The 16,831-nt window shown below is 55.8% G+C and overlaps 9 protein-coding genes across 9 annotated transcripts; 4 read left to right on the top strand and 5 right to left on the bottom strand.

The window, feature by feature from the left end:
* Positions 1-1,401: 1,401 nt before the first annotated feature.
* On the top strand, positions 1,402-2,196 carry PG998_001398 (tetraspanin; the record flags this gene model as incomplete). The annotated part of the gene is made up of 3 exons (XM_066868216.1): positions 1,402-1,570; positions 1,632-1,864; positions 1,915-2,196. 3 exons carry the CDS (start codon positions 1,402-1,404, stop codon positions 2,194-2,196), a joined length of 684 nt encoding a protein of 227 aa, XP_066736631.1.
* Positions 2,197-3,174: 978 nt separating this feature from the next.
* Positions 3,175-4,041, top strand: PG998_001397 (NAD(P)-binding protein; the record flags this gene model as incomplete). The annotated part of the gene is made up of 1 exon (XM_066868215.1): positions 3,175-4,041. One exon carries the CDS (start codon positions 3,175-3,177, stop codon positions 4,039-4,041), a length of 867 nt encoding a protein of 288 aa, XP_066736630.1.
* Positions 4,042-4,407: 366 nt separating this feature from the next.
* PG998_001396 (BRCA1 C Terminus domain-containing protein) lies at positions 4,408-5,753 on the bottom strand (the record flags this gene model as incomplete). Its single annotated transcript, XM_066868214.1, has 2 exons — positions 4,408-5,490; positions 5,682-5,753. The coding sequence occupies 2 exons, from the start codon at positions 5,751-5,753 to the stop codon at positions 4,408-4,410; spliced, it is 1,155 nt and encodes a 384-aa protein (XP_066736629.1).
* Positions 5,754-6,222: 469 nt separating this feature from the next.
* On the bottom strand, positions 6,223-6,822 carry PG998_001395 (uncharacterized protein; the record flags this gene model as incomplete). The annotated part of the gene is made up of 1 exon (XM_066868213.1): positions 6,223-6,822. The coding sequence occupies one exon, from the start codon at positions 6,820-6,822 to the stop codon at positions 6,223-6,225; it is 600 nt and encodes a 199-aa protein (XP_066736628.1).
* Positions 6,823-7,763: 941 nt separating this feature from the next.
* PG998_001394 (uncharacterized protein) lies at positions 7,764-8,511 on the top strand (the record flags this gene model as incomplete). Its single annotated transcript, XM_066868212.1, has 3 exons — positions 7,764-7,784; positions 7,998-8,126; positions 8,185-8,511. 3 exons carry the CDS (start codon positions 7,764-7,766, stop codon positions 8,509-8,511), a joined length of 477 nt encoding a protein of 158 aa, XP_066736627.1.
* A 1,149-nt stretch (positions 8,512-9,660) lies between these two features.
* Positions 9,661-10,928, bottom strand: PG998_001393 (uncharacterized protein; the record flags this gene model as incomplete). The annotated part of the gene is made up of 4 exons (XM_066868211.1): positions 9,661-9,689; positions 9,756-10,097; positions 10,153-10,516; positions 10,590-10,928. The coding sequence occupies 4 exons, from the start codon at positions 10,926-10,928 to the stop codon at positions 9,661-9,663; spliced, it is 1,074 nt and encodes a 357-aa protein (XP_066736626.1).
* An 11-nt stretch (positions 10,929-10,939) lies between these two features.
* PG998_001392 (uncharacterized protein) lies at positions 10,940-11,875 on the bottom strand (the record flags this gene model as incomplete). Its single annotated transcript, XM_066868210.1, has 3 exons — positions 11,604-11,875; positions 11,193-11,537; positions 10,940-11,134 (listed from the first exon to the last, which is right to left on the bottom strand). Exons 1-3 carry the CDS (start codon positions 11,811-11,813, stop codon positions 10,940-10,942), a joined length of 750 nt encoding a protein of 249 aa, XP_066736625.1. The 5' UTR covers positions 11,814-11,875.
* A 1,301-nt stretch (positions 11,876-13,176) lies between these two features.
* On the bottom strand, positions 13,177-13,458 carry PG998_001391 (uncharacterized protein; the record flags this gene model as incomplete). The annotated part of the gene is made up of 2 exons (XM_066868209.1): positions 13,177-13,356; positions 13,432-13,458. 2 exons carry the CDS (start codon positions 13,456-13,458, stop codon positions 13,177-13,179), a joined length of 207 nt encoding a protein of 68 aa, XP_066736624.1.
* A 501-nt stretch (positions 13,459-13,959) lies between these two features.
* Positions 13,960-16,828, top strand: PG998_001390 (uncharacterized protein; the record flags this gene model as incomplete). Its single annotated transcript, XM_066868208.1, has 4 exons — positions 13,960-14,007; positions 14,068-15,209; positions 15,269-15,516; positions 15,654-16,828. The coding sequence occupies 4 exons, from the start codon at positions 13,960-13,962 to the stop codon at positions 16,826-16,828; spliced, it is 2,613 nt and encodes an 870-aa protein (XP_066736623.1).
* Between the last annotated feature and the right edge of the window lie 3 nt (positions 16,829-16,831).

Below are 16,831 nucleotides of genomic sequence, written 5' to 3'. Positions count from 1 at the left end.
CGTCGGCCGTTGCAGGCAGGCAGGCGGCAGGCTTGCAGCAGCTCCAACAGCTCCAACAGCTCTAGTAGCGCTACCACTAGACACGAGTAAAATGCTGCGAGATGGATGTCGAGTCGCGTGACAGACAAACGGACTTTTACTTGGATGCAGACATCCCGCTCATGATGTCGACCGTGTTGGTCTGGGACGGCAATCTGGGATGAACGGTCGAGTGTGCAACTTTACTTAGTTAGGTTGCATGCCGGTACCCGTTCGAGAAGCTTGACCCCGACTGGCTTTCGGGTCTCACGGCTGCTGTCACGGCGTTAAAGAGAGCGGTAAGACGCGATGCCATTTCACTACGGTGGGCTCCAGGGATCGAGGGACAAGGGACGAGGGACGAGGAGGGGGGCCTTGGGGCAACGGGCAGCGGCTCGAACACAAAATGATTCGATTTCTTCTTGGGCATGGATGCGATTTGAGACGGGGGACCCGCCATGATTGGCCAGAGCCGTGCGGCTCGCCTGGATTTGTGCGCCCACGGGCCCGTCGCTGGCACGTGCCGCAGCTCGAGGAGCAAGCGAGCGCTGAAGCAGGTGCGGCTTTGCTTCAGATCTGGTGACACTAACGACCATGAAACCTCATGTGTCAGGGATCCGGCCATCGCCATTCGCCTGCGAGTGCTGCGAGTGCTGTTGCATTACCAAGCGAGCGGAGTCGCATCGAGGCAGAGCATTGGGTGCGCGACTGGGCGGCAGGCGGCCCTCTTGCTTCTTACCTGTGCATTCTTCACTGCCGGTGGAGTCCAACGGCGTTTCCTGTATGTTTCTGCTCGTGGTAAGCCCACTGCGGTGGTCCGTCGTGTTGTCTCGATACGATTCTGGCTTCCTGGTGGTCGTCGCTTTCCCTTTCCCTTTTCTTGGCGACGTTCCGCAGCGCTCTGAATCCAGGAGCTCCTAGCCATTTTTCCTGACAGGTGTGTGGCCTGGTGCTTGTCTCTGTATTCTCTTCTCTCTATCCTACGCATAGTTCCGTACTTCACTTCTTTCTATTCTACCGTTTGCCTAATCGCTGTGTTGCCTTTCGTTTCAATTCTCCCCTTACTCTTCCGCTTCCCGGTCGAAGGCGTAGATGTATTTTTTTGTCGTGTTGCTGGTTAGTATAGACAGATAACTCGACTCTTCCGTTCATTCGCTCGCTCCGTCGACACCCGTCGCTTTCCCTTACTCGCCGCATACGACCTGCATCGTATCGCTACATAAATCAGACGCCGGTCGTCAGCATACTACGCCATCATCCCACGATATCAGTCACAGTCCAGGACGAGTCTACGAATCGACAGGAGCAGACTGAGCAGCCAAGTCCCCTGGGACCAACTGATCCAGAGTCATATTGGCTGCTCCTTGAAGGAAATCGGAAAAGATGGTCAACAAGATTTTGGGCGCCTTCATGGCTGCCGATGCCCTCTTCGCCATCACCGGAGCCATCATGCTGGGCTTCTCCGTCACCGTGTTGAACACTTGCTTCGACCCGCCAACAGAGGGAGAGGGAGCTGCGCGAGACCTGCTATACCGCCGGTTTCCTTTGCAAGGTGCGTGAAGATCTGGACAAACCCTGTGTCGAAAGGTCTTCTGAACTAACGAATGACATAGCCGGTATCGCGAATGCCGTCATGGTCTTTATCAACTTCGCCCTCACCCTCCCGGCGTTGGCCACTCCAGCTCGGGGATTGTTGAAGACTGCCGGCTACATGATCGCCGTGAATGCCCTCTTCAGTCTCATTCTCGGAGTGGACTTGTGGGTCACCACGTTGAAGACGAAGCAGGAGTTTTCTGAGATTTGGATTTCGCAGCCCCCTGAGGTCCAATCTCTGATGCAGACTCGCGTACGTTCTCCGCGCCCCCCGATATTACTCAAGGTCCACCATACTGACAGTATATCAAGTTTCAATGCTGTGGTTACTTCAACAGCACATCGCCTGCGTTTATCACCGACGCCACCTGCCCCAGTCCCGCCGCCGCCAAGTTGATCAAGGGCTGCGCCGCGCCCCTGACGAGTTTCACCAACGTTTTCGTCGACAACATTTTCACAGCCGTGTTCGCGTTCGTTGGCGTCGACGTACTGCTCATTCTGGCAACAGCCTGCCTGATGAAGGACCGCAAGGAGCGTGAGCGATTCCGACACATTGACGAGAAGAACGGCTCCCGGCAATTCTAAATGCCTCACGACCTTGACCCGTTCTATTCTCAACGTTTATCGCCGGTGCGATCTGGACCTTTACCTCAATACGATACCGTTTGCCATTGACTGGCATAATTCCCCTATCGGTACAAAACGGTGTCCTTGGAAAGACTTGAAACTACGAGGATTCAAAATTCTCCTTTTTGGAATGGGGTGTGCTTTTACCTGCAAGCCCAGACAGCATACCTAGAATCGTTTGCGAAGCAAAGCCCTGCGCCTACTGGTTGTTTGACCTTGCATTTACCGAGGAGCGCAGACTACAGTTTTCTGATGCACGGCGTTCTCAGAAGGCTTCGGGATGACACCAGCATAATCGGGGGCACGTTGGCCCCCTTTCTTTCGGTTTCCATTTCTTCCTCATGTATAGTGGATGTACGACGAGGGTCTCAGGGAGTATGGATCACATAGAAACAGCCAAAAGATATACTTAAAAAATTTCGGGAACCATCTTTTGCCAAATAAAAGCGACTGTGATGTCTCATGGGCTTTCAGTATCCTGCGATTTCCTGGATAGCCTCATATATTCGGTTATGATCGAATCAACGTTTCTGTCGCTGGGTAGCGCTGGACGGACAATCGATGATTCATCACTAGAGACGCCGATCTCCCGTCCCATTCACTGAAACCTAGCTTAAAGACAGATGAGTAATATATTTGCGCGGATTGAGTCAAGCTTCCTAAAATCAAGCATATCTATTCCTATTTTCGTACCACACTGCGTGATCTACATTGTATGGGTCTTGATCTAGACTCAGAATAGGTCAGGCATTTACAGGCCTATACTCACTCGACCAATCATCTTACAACGCTATTTGCTGCATTTTCTCTATACTCCCACCACCAAACCACGTATTATCAAAGACAGCTTGCGCAGCTAGCATTGGCTACTTGACTCGGCTTCACTTGAGTATTTGTCCTCGCAATCGACATCCAGTTTGCGCCCCGCGAACAACCATGTCCAAACCATGGATATTAGTGAGTCCCGCCAACCGCGGCATAGGAGCGGCGCTCACGCGACATTTCCTCCGCACCACCACGCTCCCCATCGTGGCCACGTCGCGGTCCACATTGCCATCGGAGACCAAGAAGGCGCTGCTAGCAGATATGCCACCTCTACCATCGTCATCTACTCCCAACCGTCTGACCGTGCTCCCCCTCGACGTCACGTCCGAGTCGAGCGTCGAGCGGGCCTCAGACCAGGCCGCCGCCCTCTTCCCGCCCGAACGGGGCCAGTGGCACATGCACCTGGGGTTCGCGTTGCCAGGGATCCTATACCCGGAGCGGAGCTTGCGGCAAGTCGAGTATGACGCCGCGCTCGAGACATTCAAAGTGAACACGCTGGGGCCGCTGATGCTGATGAAGTGGTTCGCGGACCGTTTTCTCCCGCGCCAGGGCACCGAGCTCCTCCTCCCTTCTTCTTCGTCGCCGCCGCCGTCGTCGGCGTTGCCATTGTTGAGCCTGCCGGCCCACGCGACCTGGACGACGCTCTCGGCGCGCCTCTCGAGCATCGCCGACAACACGCTGGGCGGCTGGTACAGCTATCGGGCGAGTAAGGCCGGGGTGAATCAGCTGACCAAGACGTTCGACCTGCACCTCGAGCGGCAGCGGTCTGCGGGCGGCAAGGCTATGGCGCTGGCGTACCACCCGGGCACGGTCCGGACCGACTTCACGCGCGAGTTCTGGACGCACGTACCCGAGGAGCAACTTTTCGGCGTCGACTATGCCGTCGAGCGGCTCGTGGACGTCGTCGTGGCCCAGGCCAAGGTCGAGACGCACCGGGGCCGCTGTTGGGATTGGAAGGGGGAGGAGGTCTTGCCATGAGGGTATACTTGGTGGGAGGAGGCGGGCGTTGCATCTGGGTTTGTAATATGGATAGGAAAGCCATCCGTCAGGGGAAATCAGGACAGAAGGACACTCCGTCGTGAAAAGGGAGTGGGTTTGTCCGGTTTTAGAAGCTATCGCATCACATCTCGAGGGATAACTAAGCGCGTAGGGCCGCTGTCTGGGGATTTGATAGGCCATTAATCCATTCCTGGTGTTGATGTAGCTTAACGAGAAACGGTTGGGGCAAAGTTTGAAGTGAAAGGGTCACATTGTATAGATTAGAAGTAGTCTAATGAATGCCCGTGGTTGTATCCGCCCCTCTTCAGCTGCGAAACCACACCCTATAATCCATATCTATTCCGATCACAAGGCTACGTCCTGGAAACTGGCACCATCACCAGGTGAGGGCGCGGGTTGTTTGTCATCCGGACCATCGTCGCTCCCCTCCCAATGTCCTTGAGACGACTGACCTGGCCGCAAGGCAACTTTCTGGCCATCTTTGTCCTCGAGCCGTACCTTCTGCTCCGAGTCATTGGCTCTCGCCTTCTCCTCGTTCTCCGAATCGCTGCCACTGTCGTCGTGGCCGTCGTCCTCGCCCTCGCTACTGCTCTCCTGCTTTTTGCTCTTCGGTTCCGCTGCCGTTGCCGCTTCGGTATCCTCCTCCTTCGGTGGGTTTGGCGGCAGGTCCTTTTGCTGCGCAGCAGGCGAGGATCCCGACTGTGGCGGGCTAACTTCGTCGCTGGGCGGACCCGGCCGCAGCGCGTCCAGGTAGAATTTGGTTACTCCAAGAATGCGACCTTGCTTCTCGCAGGCCTCGACCCACTCGGGGCGGACGACGGGGATGTTCATCTCGACGGCCTTCTCCCAGGCCATGCCGCGACCCTCGGTGGTGACAAAGTGCGTCGTGTCGATGCGGACGCCGTCGACAATCTTGGCGCCGATGCGCTCGACAGCAGTGCCCAGCGCCTCGCGCGTGGTCCCGGGCATGATGCCCGTGGTGATGGTGATACCGCTGAGGTCCGTCATCTTGTGGGTGCTGACAGCGACCTGCTGGGAGCTGAAGGTGCCGGCGCTTGTGCGCAGGACCAGGTGAAACGTGTATTCGGTGTCGACGGCGAGACCCGAGATCTTGGTGCTGTGCATGTGCAGAGGCCGTGGGATGTTGCCAGCCTTCTGCCCGTTGCGGTAGAGCGAGAGCGAGATCAGGTCGGCCGTGGCCAGCTCGATGGGGTCCCACTCGAGCACAACCGACGTCTGCGTGGCATTACGGCATCGCAGCACGGGTACCGACGGCTCGCCCGCCCCGAATGCGCCGTAGATCTGGTCCTGGAGGGCGGCGAACTTCTTGTCGGCTTCCGATTCGGACCCGTGGTTACGCGCGACGGTGATATCGACGATGGAGCCCGAGGCGATGTTGGGAGGCAAGAGGATGGAAGGGAACTCGATCTAGCGGTGTCTTCTAGTCAGCCCAAAGAGCCCAGACATGAGTGCTGTATCAATTGAAAGCAAGCGGAGGCCGGCAGCCCCTCCAAGACTGTTGGCGACTGCTTGCGACCAAGAATCACTCCGACTTGGACCATAGTGGCAGTGCATGAACACGAGGCTCTGGGGAGGGACACGGAGATTGGGACACGTACTAATCGTTTATCGGGAGTGAGCAGCACGGTGACGCCGGCGTCAACTTTGCCGACGGTAAGTGAGACCAGCATTTTCGTCAATGGTACACGTCTGGCTGATGGGAAGGGCTTGGAAATGGGGCGGTGGTTGTTTTGTTTGTTTTCAGACCGAGGTGGTTCCTGTTTCCTGTTTTCTGTTCCTGTTCCTGTTCCTGTTCCTGTTCCCGTCCCCGGCCCTGGTTTCGCAGCGCCGGACCATCCCAATTAATTCAGGTGCGGGTGCAGGGGGGTTTGTTGGACCACTTGACCACCAACTACTAGTCCATAGTACATTACATGCTACGTAACTAAGCTCCGAGCTTGGACCCCTGCCATCTCTACCATCTCACTCCAAATCTGGATGCGTCGGGTCACGGGACGATACAGCAACGGGCGTGCATGAACGGGGGGTATCTCGATATATCTACATTATGGTCGCATTTGCTTCCGCCAGTCTTCCGACAGCCATCATACCCACGACACAGGCTTCTTAGACGAGGCCTGGTGAGCCTTGGCAAGGCTCTTATTTCCTCTTGTGGTTCTGCATGTTGTATCCTCGGACTGGTTGACTCCGGGAATGAGCATTGCCATGCATCGTCAAAGTTGGCTCAACAGCAGCGAGCACCTGTTTCAGGAGCGCCAAGACATCGGAGAACGTGTGACTGCATAGGACCTTCGGAGTGGAGGTAACGACCTTCAGCGTACCGTAGAGGACCGCTGGCCCTGGTGCTCTCGTGTTGATTTTCCGCCCATCCCGATCGTAGCCGCGCGCCAGAAGAGCTTCTCGTAAAGCTCGTTGAATCCACCGCTTGGCTTTGCTGTTCACGATGGGCTTTTCATTGAAGGCCCCGCCGGTGTGCCAGAGCGGCCGGTCTGCCTTGCTTGCGTACATGTCGAGCACGGTCTTGCGCATCGGGTGCTCGATGCTGTCGAGGTACTTCATGTGGTTGTGATCCAAGCAGTGGCGCGGACTCACTGTGACGGTAATGCCGCTGATCTTGGGCCGGAGGACCCGGACGGCGCGCATATGTTGGGGGGACGCCATGTTCTGCTTGCGGTAGAAATCGCCTATCGCGGCGGCCGTGTTGAGACTTCGACCGCCCAGTGTGCCGTCGCCAAACATCGACGGCCCTGCGCTGGCCTCCGGGCTTGTTGTGTAGAGAAGCCAGCTTGCGCGTAAGCATGGTCGTCGACGTCGGTATTTCCTGGCTGCTGCGGGTGCCATGAACCGAGGCAATTATAGCATGGTCGAGCCTCGGAGCACGGGTAGATCGGGGCCATCTTGAAAGCAGCCACCCCGTCATGACCTCGACCGTTCCTTCCGAGAAATAAGGTAGCAAAGGCGCATGGCTCTGGGTCAAGCCCGACCGTTATCCAACGGGGATGTTTGACGGCGGCTGGCAGAAAGAAATCGGTTGGTAAAAAAAGGTATTGAACAGCAGCAGCCGGGTGGGAGATTGTTCTTTGTTTCGTGATTGAAGAGACGTCAGACTCTAGAGGTACCTATCGGGAAGGTCAACAATACTAGGCGCCAAGTAGGCAGTGATTTAAGGCTTCCAGCGTCTTTGTACTGCTTTGTGCCCAAATACAGTGGGCTTACCGGCTCCAAATTCGAACCCTGGCGCCCTAATGCATAACGTCAGGCATTGCATCTGCTCCAGACACGGCTCCAATGGCTCCAATGGCTCCAATGGCTCCTGGTACCTAACACTCAGCTCTAGCTCGATTGCATAATAATGAACACATTTTATGCTGTTGGGTCTTTGGGTGCATTCATTGTCTTCGTGGACAACGGCTACTACCTTTCCCCCGGTTACGTTACCGCATGTACATACATAAATAAGCTGGTGGCGCCCTGCTCTGCCTCTGTTCCAATGGGCGTCGATTTAAATGCCACTCGTCACCACAACATCCCACCTTTCTGACTCCCACTCCACACACAGAGAGGGAAATAACAAGTCTCCGGTGACCACATACACCAGTGCAACTTTTTTTTTCTGTTTCTTCTCACTCGACCTTTTCTTACCCGACCATACCATTTGACAGAAACAAACAGTCGCCAATATGCCTAAGAACAAGGGAAAGGTTAGTAAATATTTTGTCCCCATCCAACTTTGCTCCTTCTGGCGGGGTCCTTTTTTCCCACCACCTACCCCTCCCTCCCCATCTCTCTCCAGCCCACTTCCACTCCCGTCGCTCTTGTGGGTGGCGCTTTTTGCGACTGGACCTCGTGATGGCCGACAAGATGACGACGATGCATCGTGCCGCATCGCATACTGACTTGGGATACACAAACAGGGAGGAAAGAACCGACGTCGTGGAAAGAACGAGAACGACGACGAGAAGCGTGAGCTCACCTTCAAGGAAGATGGCCAGGAATATGCCCAGGTCGTAAAGATGCTCGGAAACGGTCGCCTCGAGGCCTACGTAAGCCCACCCCCTTTCAGCCGCCACCCTGGATGAGAATGCTGACAGTCATACGCAGTGCTTTGATGGTACCAAGCGTCTTGCCCACATCCGAGGCAAGCTGCGAAAGAAGGTCTGGATCAACAACGGCGATATCATCCTCTTGTCTCTGCGTGATTACCAAGACGACAAGGGTGACGTTATCCTCAAGTACAACGCCGATGAGGCCCGTTCGCTCAAGTCCTACGGCGAGCTGCCCGAGTCCGCCAAGATCAACGAGACCGATACCTACGGCCCCAACGAGGATGGCGAGTGCAACTTCGAGTTCGGCGACGACAACGCCGACTCGAGCGACGACGAGGGCGGCAACGCCGGCGGCAAGGAAATCGAAATCGACGACATCTAAACGCCGCAAAGTCTCAAATGTATTGTCCACCTGCTGGGTCTTTCGCCGCGGCGCCGCCCTCAGAGAGTGGCGTCGGCAGACAGACATGGCCATCAGGGAAAGCTGTCTTCTCTCTCCAACTCGGCACTATTTTAGATGGCACCGAGTCCCGCGACAGTTGGACATTGCACTCGTTGTAGGGGAGCCAAGGCTATGGCGGGAGAGACGTCATGGTCGTACTTCTTTGACTGGTAGTGGAATCGATTTGGGGACGTGAAATGGGTTAACCATGGGAAGGGGGCCCCCTTTTCTGATAATGTTCTTGGGACTTGCAGGCGTTGCGGGTTCTAGTAATGAATGATTGCAATAGACCTAATATACTTGCTTTGACCCACATACTATATAGTCACAAGACCTTCTCACATATGCATAAGACAAATCGCGAATCTCGATGAAGTTACGGCCGTAGTGGCTCTGCGGAAGCGTCGTCAGATTTTGCTAAATCATTAATAGTCGGCCAGTTAATACCCCATAGTCCCGAGTGCTCGGTATTCTCTTGTGCCTCCAAACCACCCTGCCTAATTGTCATCGCAGCCAAGGCAAATGCATATAAGAGTCGACATCTTTATTCAAACTACTACTCTGTGTAACTACTGCTTAATTCCTGCTGCTCTTGGCTGCTTCTGGTCGATGCTCCCCTGGTTCTGCTGCCTTTTTCGACCACTTTCTGTTGCTACAGAGCGAGATCCATGAAAAGGGACCACATCTCTCGTTGGCCTCTATTTCTCAGGCTGTCCGTCCATGTAAGATTCTATTAACCAAACTCTTGGACCGCACTGCCTACAACAGCCGACCGATTTCCCCAAATCGACCATGGGTGTTTCGGAACCTTCTGTAGCCATGCTGCAGGATAAGGGAATACCCGTTTGAATAGACAGCCGACTGTTGGCTTCTCCAAGATCCGTTGATGCTTTCTCAAAGCTCTATACTGAATACGGGCCTAGAAAGCATGACAGGTCCAGTCCTTAGCCAGCTCGCGTGTAATCGATGAACCCGGGCTTTTGAAATAACCATACTGGGCATCCTCCCACCCAGAGAAATCGTCTTCTAAGTAGCACATAGTCTCACTGCTAGTCCAAAGCCGTCTTCGTTGCACTAAGCGCTATCCATTTACCATTCGTCATCAGTTTTCTCGTCGTCTATAGATCATCAATTAGTATCGTTTCGACTCGTTGGAGAAGGTTAGTCACTGGGACTGGACATACCACTATCGCCAACCTTCTGTTTCCGTTTCTGGAGCGCTGCAGCAAGAGCATCTGCCATGCCGCCTCCCCCACCAGAAGCCATACCCGCGGGTGGAAGACCACTACCGTGCGGACCCGTGTCACCGCTTCCTCCGACGGTCGCGCCGCTTCGGTCACGAATCTTGCTTCTGTCCACCTTCTTGAGTGCGGCGATACCGCCAGCCTTTTGAATGTCGCCGAGCATGGCAGATCGGCTGGAATCGGTTGAAGGTAAAGCAGCCGCAGGTACGCCAGACCCGTACCCGCTGTCTCGGTTGGCAGGAGGAGGGGGTGGTGGCGGCGGCGGCGGTGCGCCCCCTGCGCCTGCTGGCGGAGGTGGAGGAGGGGGTGGCGGCGGTGGTGCTCCAGATCCAGATACAGCTGGCATCGGGGGCGGTGGCGGCGGCGGAGGAGCGCCTGAACTCGGCAAAGGTGGTGGTGGTGGTGCACTCGAGCTCGGCAGAGGTGGTGGTGGTGGTGCACTGGAGCTCGGCAAAGGAGGTGGTGGCGGCGCACTGGAATTCGGTAAGGGTGGCGGCGGCGGCGCACCGGAAGCTGGGGCTGGCGGTGGAGCCGGCACACTTCTTGGTGGGGGTGCCGGGACAGGTCTCGATGATGAAGGCGGCACCGCTGGTGCATTGGAACCTGGTATCTTTGGGGGCAGTGAAGGTGGGAGTGAAGGTGGGAGTGAAGGCGCAGGCACCGAGGGTGTGTCTCGCGGAGGCGGAGGCGGCACCGGGCCTCTAGCCGGGGTCGGCGGGGGCGCATTGTTAAGACGCTGGCCGGTGAAAGGTGGAGGCACACCGAATTTATGACTCGAGTCTTCATGGCCGTCAACGGGCGTTTTGGGCGGTCTCGGGGGAGGGGGCGGTCCTGGAGCAGGTGCCGCTGATGCACTTCGCTGGGGGGCTTCATGGGCATATTTCCCGGCGTCCGGCAAGGGCGGCGGTGCGTTGAAACGCGGTCGAGGGGGCGTTGGTTCTTGCGGAGGTGTGGGTTCTCGCGTAACAGCATCTGCCTTAGCCGACCTTCGCGGTGCGGGCGGGGGCGGAGGGACGCCGCGACGGGAGCCGGCTGAAGAGGACATGTTCTCCGGCGCCGGTCTGCTGCTGCTTGGGGGTGGGGGTGGAGGAGGCGGCGCCCGGCCATGAGCATTGGACCCTGTGCTATGGCCGTTGACGGGTGGCGGAGGTGGGGGGAGGTGCAGTTGCAGACTTGGGCACCTCGCCACCTTGCTCCTGTAAAAAACCCACGATAAATTCCTGGTTTTCTTTGATGAACTCATCGGTTAGACCCTGCTCGGTCAGGAAATTGCCAAAGTTATCCCGCCAATGAGGATCGTACGCCTCCAGCGTAGCGAACTCTGATGCTGGCTTGTGGACGCCATTGGCATTGGCCGATGCCGTCCTCGAATGTGACGGAGCAGGAGCCGGAGGAGGCGGGGGCAGACCGCCATTTCTCGGCGACTCGGGGGAGTAGGCGCGGAGGAGTGCCTATGTCCTCCAAAGATGCCTCCGAAGAGGCCACCATGCTTGGCGGGTTGTGCTTGGTTCGAACCCCGAAAGGGGTGTTCCTTGTAGCTTTGCTGGCGTTCTTTTCTCGCTCGTCCATCTTCTTCTTGAACTGTTTCGCCTCCTTCTCGTCGACGAACGATAAGCCGGCCAAGCACTCTTCAAGCTCGAAGGTGTGGAAGAAGGTCCGATCCTGGTTGTACGACCAAGTGTCGAATATCTCTTGATCCCATATCACGCCACGAGCGGAGGGCTAAGATGCGGCATGTCAGCTGGATAGGGTCGTATATACCATGTGTACTTGGGCGGGACATCATACCGCTATGTCTACCAGCTTGAGCCAGTAGGTGTTTCCGACCAGGTCGTTGGCGAGCACGATAGCTCCTTGGAGACCGGTATACGTCCATTTTGACCTGTTGGGGAATGCGACATATAGCCTGGCGACGGCCACTGCCTGGATTTTGTTCGTCTGCTTGGGAACGGTGCGCTTGACCGTTTCCTTGTCCTCTTCGCTGAGAATCGAAGGCATCGTCGGGGTCGTAGCGGTGTCGGTCTATGTGGGGAGTGAAGAAGGAAAAAGGCCCCTAGGAGGTGCCCTCCTCACCCGCGGGTTGCGCTGTCGCTCTGAATTCGACAAGCCCGTGGTAGCGGGGGAGTTGCTTATGAGGTAGGCATTTATCGAGGTGCGGTGCAGTTGGAAGTTGCAGAGCACCAAATGTCCAGGAATGGCGTCGGCCTTGACGGATAGTGCACACAATGAGCACGCGTGGAGTGGGTGGCGGCGCTTACGATGAGTGAAATAGGCTGGTAACGATGGCGGCTATGCTGCGTTGAGTTGCGTTGCGTTGCGTTGCGTCAGGTTGGTCATGGATCGAAACCGAACGAGCTCAAGACGGAGTCTGTCAGAAGCCGGAAAGGATTGGTTGGTATTATTGGTCTTGTGCCTTTCTCCATCTGCCCAGCCCAGGTGCTTTGCAGCCAGCAGCCTTCAGGGCCCCTCTATTCTGATGGGGGCTTTCTTTTAATGGGTCCCGAAGCTATGGAGGGATATTGATTAGTATGTACATCTTACATACACACTTCATAACCGTCCATCAGGTCCCAGAGCATCTGTGTCTGTGTTGCGTTGTTCTTGGAGTGCAGCACGGAATGCCACTTTACCGTCGTCACCTACTAAGATGCAGCAAACTCTCCTGCTATGCCATGTCTGGGCCTTGGGTGCTTGGCCGTCTTGGCCTTGGCGACCAGTGGGCACTTCAGACGTTTCCATGTTTGACTTGCACTTGGGCATTTTTGCAAGGTTACCTACCACCTCATCAAGTAGGGCAGTACGCAAATGACGAATCTGCGTAGCGCGTACGGTCATTTCGGATTCGGATTACGAAGCCCCTGTTTCTGTCCATGGGATAGGGATTTGGCGTTCCGAGTCAAGGCTGCCAGTGATGGACATTCTAAGATTCTCCCATCACCAGTACGGAGTACCTACTGTAGAGTAAGCGCAAATAATTGGCGTTGGCTGCTCCTTTAGCGATGGAGTTGCCGGCGGCGATTCCAAGTAGCAAGCACTGCCTGATCATCGGCTTTCGACGTGCAAGCTAGAGTACTTGAGTCTGGTGCCTAATGGCCTGACCCCCCATGGCACGCCTTAAGTGTGTCCAGGCCGGCCAAAATACCTGCTTGCCTACATGCACTTACTTTACTTCATTGGACATGCTGCCCAATGACATGCTATACTCGCACACAATGGACCGTCTCTTAACGCACAGATCAAAAAATGGTTATGGGTGAATGTGGTATCTCATTGCACTATGTCCGGCCGTATTGCCCGTTCAACCCGTTGGCGCCATTCAATCGTAGACAGTCGTAAACCTCGGCAATACCGGTTGAGGGCCCTATTTGTTCAGCTCCTTGGCCTTCGCCAGTCTCTCCTCCTTAGTCCCCTCCTGCTCCGGCATCGACTGAGGGATAGCAGGACCAGGGTGGGCCTGATGAGCCTGGGCCGCAACGCTCGTGTTTGATGCACCTTGGGGCTTGGGGTCGACTGGCTGGATGTTGAAATCCGACTTGCCGGTCTAAAGTGAGCGGTTAGTTGCCTTGTCCTGTCCTACAGTCGTTGTACACGGCTGCCAGCGAGAGTTGGTGCTCACCTGAGGGGTACTGTCTTGGCCAGGCATGATGAATGTGTAGTTGCGGTGTTGGATGATACGTTTTCTTTTTCTTGTTAGGTACCGGTTTGGGTGAACAAAAGAGAAATCCAAGTGCGCAAGGATGCAGAGAAAATGCCCTTATTATATTGCGCTTTGTTTGGCTCCCGTCGACTGACAGACTTGAATGCGTTGCTTGATGACGTATCCTGCCGCTGTGAAATCCCGTGATTAGGCGCAGGCGTCTCGGTGGCGCGCGACCCGGCCGATGATTCGCACTCCAACCCCAGATTTTTGCATCCGCTTGTGATCTAGGTTGCAACCAGAGCAACCAACCCAGATTGCCAGCTACAGGCCGGACCGAGTTGCTCGCCTGTGCTAGACTTCCGATTTGTCCAAGCCAAGTTTGACCATTCCGCGAACCAGCCCGGCCGTCTCGCCAAGTACTGGCAATACCTATATGTGCATCGTCCAAGTGCATTCCACTGTTACGCGTGACTTCGTCCCAGATGCACAGGAGAGGCGCTCCTCATGGATGCCAACAGTCAACCTCAACCGGTGAAGCTCTCGCTGCCGCTTGTACGCCGTCACTTCCCATGTACCGTTTGGTGTCCCTCTTCTAGTTCTAACCTGAAGTAGGAGTACCAGCAGCATCTCTTCCAAGAGCTTCGCGGCGAAGATGAGTTGGTTGTTCTCGCAAAGGGCCTTGGCCTCATGCGACTGGTCACCAATCTCCTGCACAGCTACGATGCGGCAGGGAACAATCTGATCATTGTTGTGGGCGCCGAGGACCGGGAGAATGCCTGGATCGGCGAGGCACTTGCTGAGCACGCAGTTATCAGCATGTCTCCCAAAGCCAGGGGCTTGACTATCGTGAACACTGACTTCACAAGTGTCGGGGCCAGAGAAAAGATGTATTCTACTGGTGGCATCTATAGCATCACCTCTCGTATCCTTGTGGTTGATCTGTTGACGACCTTGCTCAAACCCGAGACGATAACCGGCCTCGTAGTTTTGCATGCGGACAAAGTGATTGCCACCTCGCTTGAGGCATTCATACTGCGAATATACCGGCAGAAGAATAAGGTGGGCTTTCTGAAGGCATTTTCGGACAGTCCAGACCCCTTCACCTACGGTTTTTCCCCCCTCGCAACCATGATGAGGAACATGTTCCTACGGAAAGCCTCATTATGGCCCCGGTTTCATGTGACCGTGGCCGGGTCTCTGGAGGGCAAGAAGAAAGCCGAGGTCATCGAACTGGAAGTGCCAATGACGGATGCCATGAGGGAGATACAGAATGCCGTCATGGAATGCGTCGAAGTCAGTATTCATGAACTCAAGAAGAGCAACACTGGTCTCGAGATGGACGACTGGAACCTCGACAGTGCACTATTGAAAAACTTCGACATTATGGTGCGGCGACAGCTGGATCCCAACTGGCACAGGGTCAGCTCTAAGACGAAACAAATCGTCTACGATCTAACCGTGCTCCGGAGTATGTTGACGTCGGTACTAGCTTATGATGCGGTATCGCTGTTACAACATCTTGATACCATACATGCGGCACACTCGCCCCAACCAGGGTCAAACCGCCAAGGCCAGTCCCCCTGGATGTTCTTAGATGCTGCGCATACCATCTTCAGCACAGCCAAGCAGAGAGTGTACGCCAGTAATATCAAGGCGAACGAGAACACGCCGATCGACACATTGCGCCCCGTTTTGGAAGAGCAGCCCAAATGGGCCCTTCTTGCTGAGATTTTAGAAGAGATAGATCGTGACTTGTACTTCGAAGCTCCGATGAGGGATGATTCCAATGGCACCATTCTAATCATGTGCCAAGACACGGCAACCTGCCGGCAGCTCCGCGAATACTTGCAGACTATGCACGTCAAGCTAAAAGCCGAGGACCCTGCTGCGAAGAAAATAAGGACGAAGAGAACAAACCATCAGCTGCCTTCATGATGAGAAGGAAACTGCGAGATTATCTGAAGTGGAAAAGGGAGTTCGCCCAGGTTAGCAGCAAGCTATTCTCCGAGAACCAGAAGGCCCTCGACGGCGCCTCAGACCCACGACTAGCCCAAGCGAAAGGTAGACCTCCAGCTAATAAACGGAGGAGGCAACGAGGGGCGGCGGCGTGGGATCAGCAGCCTCCGGGCGGGCTGCGAATGGGAGCTTGGTGCAGTATATCGAGAAGCCGTCGGAGGTAGCTAACCTGATGGCCGAAGTCGAGATCACCGAAGAAGAAGCAAAACAGAAAGCCGACATCATTGCGGACCCTTTGGACGACATGGAAGATTACTACGAGCTCTACGAGATGCAGGATCTAGTTGTCATTCATGCATACGAGGGGGATCAAGACGAGCATATTTTGGAGGAGGTGAAGCCGCGTTACATCATCATGTACGAGCCCGACGCATCTTTTATTCGGCGTGTTGAGGTGTACAGATCATCACATAACGACAGGAACGTTCGAGTATATTTCATGTTCTATGGAGGGTCGGTCGAGGAGCAGCGATACCTGGCCACCGTTCGGCGAGAGAAGGACGCGTTTACGAAATTAATCAAGGAACGGGCCAGCATGGCGGTTGTTATGACTACCGACTCACACGGGGCCGAGGATCCGCAAGAGGCGTTCCTTCGTACCGTCAACACCCGCATTGCAGGAGGTGGGCGCCTCGCCGCGACCGCGCAGCCTCCTCGCGTGGTGGTGGACGTACGTGAGTTCCGGTCTTCGCTGCCTTCTCTGCTGCACGGACGCAGTATAGTCGTCGTGCCCTGCATGTTGACGGTGGCGGATTACGTCCTGTCGCCCACCATCTGCGTCGAGCGCAAATCGATCAGCGATCTCATCAGCTCCTTCAAGGACGGCCGCCTCTTCAACCAGTGCGAGACCATGTTCCAGCACTACCAGAAGCCGATGCTGCTCATCGAGTTCGACCAGAACAAGTCGTTCACGCTGGCGCCCTTTGCCGACCTGTCCGGCAACCTCTCGTCGGTGAACCCGACCAACGGGCCCTCGGATCTGCAGTCCAAGATCGTCATGCTCACGCTAGCGTTCCCGCGCCTGCGCATCATCTGGAGCAGCAGCCCCTACGAGACGGCCGAGATTTTCGAGGGCCTCAAGTCGCAGGAGGACGAGCCCGACCCCGTCGCCGCCGTCCAGGCCGGCCTCGACAAAAACGCCACTGCCGAGGAGCAGGCCTTCAACCTCGAGCCTCAGGAGATGCTGACCGCGGTCCCCGGCATCACGCCCAAGAACGTCAAGCACCTGGTCTTGGGCTGCGAAAACGTCCGCGAGGTGGCCAATATGTCGGAGAAGGACCTGGAGCCCCTTATTGGGAGGGAGGCTGGCAGGCAGGTGGAACGGTTCTTCTCTAGAAATTTAGTCGATTTAGATTAGGGT

This window comes from Apiospora kogelbergensis (assembly GCF_038363985.1).
Source record: "Apiospora kogelbergensis strain CBS 113332 chromosome Unknown utg000001l_segment0_segment0, whole genome shotgun sequence".
NCBI classification, from domain to species: Eukaryota; Fungi; Ascomycota; class Sordariomycetes; order Amphisphaeriales; family Apiosporaceae; genus Apiospora; species Apiospora kogelbergensis.
This window is presented reverse-complemented; position numbering and strand designations above follow the sequence as displayed.